Genomic DNA, 6,472 nt, shown 5'->3' with positions numbered 1-6,472 from the left:
GGCAAAAATCGAAGACAAGCTTTTTAATATAAATAATTAATTTTATGTTGTAAAGGAAAAACTTTTTGGAATTTGGAAGTTTAAGTAGTAAGTAGAGTTCGGATGCCAGTTCGTAAATTACAGGTCCATCCGTAGAGCTTTTGTTTGAGTAGAAGACTTTTAGAATCTATTTATTTATGAATCTGTTTATTATGATAAATTTAGGCTATGTTTTCTCTACAACAAATTTCAGGGCTCCAAATTTAACTTACACTTCTTTGATTTCATTTGGATGTCAAAAACCTTAAACAGGCTAAGGGATGGTTTTATAATGGTACGATAGGTACTAATTGACAGGGTTGGAAAAAAACAATTGTTTATTAAAGTTGTGAAACGAATACTTCAAAACGTTTTAAAAATGTGTTTTAGAAATTTTTTTCTTATTATTATTTTGAACACATGCTTTAAACGTTGTTGACTTGTTTTAAAGAAGGTTTTTATGTTCGCGCATGGACGTATTTAACTATTTGTTTAAGAATATTTTAAGGTTTAATGTTTGGGAGGTATGTCAAAATGCTACGAGACAAATAAAAATTTGGAAGAACTTTCCTCATTCAATTCTAAAACTCCTGTAAAAATTACAAATCGATTCACTAAACCATTAAAAAGTTATTGAAATTTTAAAAAATTGTAATTTTACACGTCATTTTATGGAGATTCGTTAACCGAACAGATTAAATTTATTTTTATTAACAGAAAAAAAGCTACCAGAAATTTCAAACTTTTATAATAAGTAACTTGAACTCTGGAGAATCACTTTAGCGTAAGGTTATTCAAATTCACTAAATGGTTATCGAGGAAAAAATGAAAAATTAGCTGAAAATCTCGTTTTTACTTGATAATATAATGATAATATTTATAATTGTCTGAAATAAATGCAATTTTAAAGTTTTAATTATTATTTAAACATATTAAAAAGTTTTACGCTCATTATTAATATAGATTGAAACTAAATATTTTTTTGTTTCGAAGTTGAAATCACGGTATATTCACTGCCAAAGGTCAGTTAAAAATTTTGCTGGTTGATCATAAGCTTGATTACTTTAAATACATATTCCTTTTTAAGGGATCAAGAATTTTATCCATTATGTGAGTAATAAATTGCATTCTTTTGTAGAGGCAAGAAAGACAAAACTTCGTAAGATCTTGCTGCCAATACTTCTCCTATTGAAGTTCAAGACTTTGATCCTTATCCCAGCAGCACTGTTTGCTCTTGCGCTGGTAGCGTTTAAGGGTTTAGGAGCAGGATTTTCAGCATTGCTTATATCTGGCGCTGTGGCGTTACGAAGTTTTCTGAGTCATCCGTCGTCAAGCAGTTCAACGTACACGTACGAAGTTGTTCCACAACCTGTAGCTCCACATTGGAGCAGAGCTGGTGACACAGGGCACGAAGGATGGAATGCTATTATTCCAGGATACCAAGTTGCAGCGAAACCTGTATAATATTTTACCAAACACTTTTGATTTGAATTTTTAACTAAACAGTATTCGTAATTTATTTATGTTTTTGTTGATTAATAAACCGTCCAAGCAAATTGATTGACTTTCAGAATGTCAAACGTCAAAGTACTTATCACCATCATAAGAGTGTAAGTCCACACCTACTCCTTCTCCTACGTATTATGTATATTCCTCGAAAACTAGAACATCCCACATCATAACAGCTCGTGCAACAGAAATTTAATCTATGTCTCCTTCATATCCTGTTTACTCCTGTTTCTGCTTCTAGCATGTCTCTAATTAGTCCTTTATTTCTTAGAAGGTATCCTACCATTGTATCCTTTATTTCCTTATAGTAGAATCTTTAGTTTTTCTACTACTTCCCATACCTTCTCCTTTTTAACTTTTCTATCTACGTTATTTTTATCATCTTCCTTACCAAACTTAAACGCAATAAATGATACAATATCAAAAAGGTAAAGGTATAGTCCGGTAAATTTAAATGAAGGTATATATAAAACTTGTAACTTAAATTTCGTTTCGTAAAACAAATCAAAGCTGTTCAATTAGAATAGTCCAACTTAATGCAAACTTAAGTGTTTCCATCGTTGGTGGTCCTATTTTTATATATTTTTTTTGAAATTACTGCCGATTATCATTGTCTGAACCCTGAATGAAGACGAAAATGCAAAGTTAATGAAATAAAATGAGCACAAGTAATTATCGTCCCGATTACATAAAATAATGAACGACTAGGTTACTCGATAATGTTCAGTTAAAATAAAATGCACTATAAAATGTAGTATGTCCAATGCTTTCCTTCAAAGTATGGTGTAGTAATTGGAAAAACTAATATCAAACTATAACCGCACCTAACTCAACACCAATCAGAACAGTTAAAAATAATAAAATAAAAATTAGCCACTTTAATGTATTCGGATGACATTTCCTTATTACATGATTAAGTTTTGTATCTTGTTCATTAACAGTTCCTATAGTTAGTCATTACTTGTCGTTCCAGCATATAACACGTAACAAATACAACACACAACCAGTTTCATTTTGTTTGAGTATCATATACATATGTGTTGTTATTGGCCAAAAATTCGCGCATAAGCAACAATGTGTGAGCGTTATCATGGTGCAAAAGCAATTTTTGTTCTTCCACAAATTAGTACCTTTCTGGCAGATTCCTTCATGCAAATAGCGCATAACTTCCAGGAAATATTTCTTATTTACTATTTTACCCTGTGGTAGGAACTCATGATGCACCACGCCCTTGCAATCGAAGAAAACTGTAAGCAAAATCTTCACATTCAACCTAACTTGGAACACTTTTTTCTGTCTTGGCTAGTGCGGTAGCTTTCATTGGGATAATTGAGCTATGGTTTCCTCGTCATAACCATAAACCCATGTCTCGTCACCAGTTATGACCATCTGGAGCAAATTTGTGTCGTCGCGGACAATCCAACAGCACCTTAGTAATGTTAATTCGATGCTGCTTTTGGTCGAAATTGAGCAATTTTGGTACGAATTTCGCAGCGACCCGTCTTATGCCCAAATCATTGGTAAAAATCGAATGGCGGGAACCAATCGATATGTTTAGGTCATCAGCAACTTCTCTAAAGGTGATTCGACGATTGGCCAATACTATTTTCTTCACTTCATTAATGTTTTAGTCTGTTGTTGACGTGCTCGGACATCCGGCACGCTCTTCGTCGTTCACATCTTCTCAGTCCTCTGAGAACATTTTTGTTCACATAAAATTTGATAGATTCTTTGATCTATTTTTTTAGAATAGGCAAAAATCGAAGACAAGCCAAAACACGTGCAAGCAAAGCAGCTGTCAAAAATTAACTAAACATTCAATATGACCGAAGTTGTCGGTATACGTGAGAGACATGAATACCAACATAACGCTAAAAAACAATTGAAAATCAAATATACGTAACCGGCGGAAATTCTAAATTTGCGATACTTTTTGAACAGACCTCGTATTTATGATAAGATGCTATCATTGCGAATATATTAATGAAATAATTTTTCCTGCTTTAATTCATCGCAGACATATGTTTCCAAATGATGTGTATTTTTTTTCTTGAAAAATTGCGACACTTAGTATATATATGTTAGACTAGTTTGTAACTAATCGTGCTAAATGTTGTGCTTTCATACTTTATAATATTCAAATTATTTGCAATAAGATCGTGTAGCGGTAAATTTGTGCTAAGTGAAGTTGCGACCAGTTGCTACTTGGATTTCATTCGAACGTTATCCCTACAATTAATTGAAAGTTGATCGTATTTTTCTGTAGTTGATGAAAGTAACAAATTTCCCCTTTGACATGAATTCACTTTTCGTCTGTCATATATTAATACTCTCTAATATTCATTAAAAAAATGGAAGCACACATCTGGTAATAATATTATTGGAGAAATCTACTCATAAGTTACCTTTTCATTTCGAAAACCGTTTGAGTTTTAAATTTCAAATCAAGAGCAGATGGCAAAGCAAAGTTGAAAATCTAACTAATATTATAAATGCGAATGTGTCTGTTTGTCTGTTTATTAGTTTATAACAATTTCACGTCTTAACTACTCAACCGATCTCCATGAAATTTTGTTTCATACATTGTTAGGGGTGCAGAAAAGGACATTTTTATCCAGAAAAAAGTACTGTTCCCGAGGAATAAAAAAATTAGTTTCCTGAAATCTAAATTATCTTAGTTACTACAAGTTATTACATATACTTATATATGTACAGATTAACTGTATCCGCAGTTCGCCCTCTTGATATTCGCTCGACGATTTTTCCGTCGATTTAAGTATGTTGGAAAATTGGTTTGCACGAAAAAACGTTTTTATTTTAATGGAAAAACATACAGTCTACTCCACCCTGAATGTCTACTGTAAATACATTACTTACCACGAATTTAACCTACCTACCTACTGTTAGGTAATTTATAATTGTAGTGACCATTGAATTTTAAATCGCATTATTAGATAATCTGTAAATAACTTCTGTTTTAGTTTAATTTTAACATTTTTTTTTTTAGTCTTTGGAGATAGATTTGCTTATCATTATTCAACCTATTTTATTTTATTATCTTGGAAATTTCCATAATGCAAATGCATACAAGGCAATCAAATACCTTCTGAATTTTCTTTTGCAAACAATAATAATAGGCCGATTTGGTCCCAACTTTGTTAATTTTATTATCGATGCTCTTCAATTATATGCAAGTTGCAGGAATTTCATAGCTCGAGGCAGAGTCATACCTTGTTAGGTTTTTCCCCTTATTAGCTTCTGGCTCGTATTCTTTTGTTGCATATATACCATGTATTCGTGGTGGCACCAGAACAATTTCTGATTTTGTCACATAATTTTGAGTTAGTTACGTTTTGTCCTTTTTCTTCGTTAACTTGCATTTTTAATTTTCAATTTCTCTCTTCGTTGTGCCTGTAGTTGTAATCCGGTATTCATAGTCAATAGATCATTTGTAAATTAAGTCCATATATAGTGTTTTATATCCAGTTTCATTCACGGTAAACAACTTTCACACACATACAGGATTCTTTTGATCCAATTATTATTTGCGAATATTGTCAAATATTGTACTAAGCAAAACAAATGGAATAGAAAGGCAGTCAACTGACTTAGACAATATTTGCCGTCACAACGGAGGAGTCATTTTGTAATCAACTTTCCATGCGGTCATTTATAGACTTTGCAAGCTTTTAAGTAAAAAATTAATAATGTTCTTATAAGTTTTCTATTTTCTACAGTTTATTCACGGAACACTTTACAAGTTACAGTCCCTATACCAAAAAAATTTATTGTAGTACTTTCCATTCTACTTATCCTTAATTTGATAAAAATGTCATCGATCGCCTGTAAATAAGATACAAGAAGAGGAAATCGATCAATGATCAATAAATAATCATCATTGCAAACAGGCGAATATTGAAAGCTAGTTTCCTTTGAAGTGCGTTTCTAAATTATTTCCTCAAATTGATGATACAATTTTTTAGCTGATTTATGCAAGATTTTTGATGTATCAAATACCTTCGGTACAATACAATACATCTAGAGTACAGCGTATTAGGAATTCAGCCCCGCTATATTACTATGCATTAAGTTTTTAGAATAAATAATTATAATACATCAATTGTAATGTTAATTTTAACATTTGTCTGTGTAAAGTTTGTAAACTTTTTGATCAGTCAAGATAGGTACCTATGTCACTTACAATTGGTAATAACAGTAATAAAAAAATTGAAAATTGGACAAGAAGGCAAGCATAATGGAAAAGACTGATAAACAGGACGATGGAATGTAAATTGTTGAGGATATTAAGAGACAACAGGCTAGATAAAAACAGAAATACTCAGGAATATCTTGCAGAAGAAAAGGGAATATCACTATATAAAGAGGAAAAGGGAGATCCATAATAGTGAAATTGGATGGTGTACTTAGAAGTAACTATTACTTATACTATTGGGCGACTTTTTTAGTTCAAATTATATAATGTAAAGGATTAACAATAATATTGTAAAACAAAAGGACCTCTTTAGAAGAATGAAAGATTATCTGTGGAATATTTCTGCCTCAACATTCACCTAAGTGATCCAAGGAAACCATAGAAAAACTTGAACCAAGGCAGATGGATTCGGAATCGAACCGGCGTCCTCTCGAATGCCAAGCAATGGTCTAAACCAGGGGTCGGCAAACTTTTGAGTTGGAAGAGTCGAAAATTACAATTTTCAAAATTTCAAAGTTTTTAAAGAGCCACAAAATTTTTTCAATATATAGTACTCGCATAAATAAAGTTTTTTTGAGAAAAACTAATCTATTTATTCATAAGAAAAAAATTCTATTTATAGAAACGTATAATTGTGTTATTCAATATTGTTTATTTTTATGACTGTACGTACCTATTTTGATAAGAATAGTGTGTTCAATGTTTTAATAATATTTAGTGAATAAATAGATA

The 6,472-nt window shown here is 31.6% G+C and overlaps 1 protein-coding gene across 1 annotated transcript in view; it reads left to right on the top strand.

Annotated features, from left to right (window-relative positions):
• The window catches only part of LOC108734499, a 14,169-nt gene extending 12,675 nt beyond the window's left edge, over positions 1–1,494 (top strand). Inside the window, exon 2 of the mRNA XM_018466087.1 lies at positions 1,157–1,494. Coding sequence (XP_018321589.1) covers positions 1,157–1,482 — 326 coding nt within the window. The 3' untranslated portion in view covers positions 1,483–1,494. The remainder of the gene's footprint in view (positions 1–1,156) is intronic.
• Positions 1,495–6,472: the final 4,978 nt, after the last annotated feature.

This window comes from Agrilus planipennis, unplaced genomic scaffold (genome assembly GCF_000699045.2).
Source record: "Agrilus planipennis isolate EAB-ADULT unplaced genomic scaffold, Apla_2.0 scaffold62, whole genome shotgun sequence".
Taxonomy (NCBI): Eukaryota; Metazoa; Arthropoda; class Insecta; order Coleoptera; family Buprestidae; genus Agrilus; species Agrilus planipennis.
The sequence above is the reverse complement of the archived record's forward strand: the minus strand, read 5'-3'. Positions and strand labels throughout refer to the sequence as shown.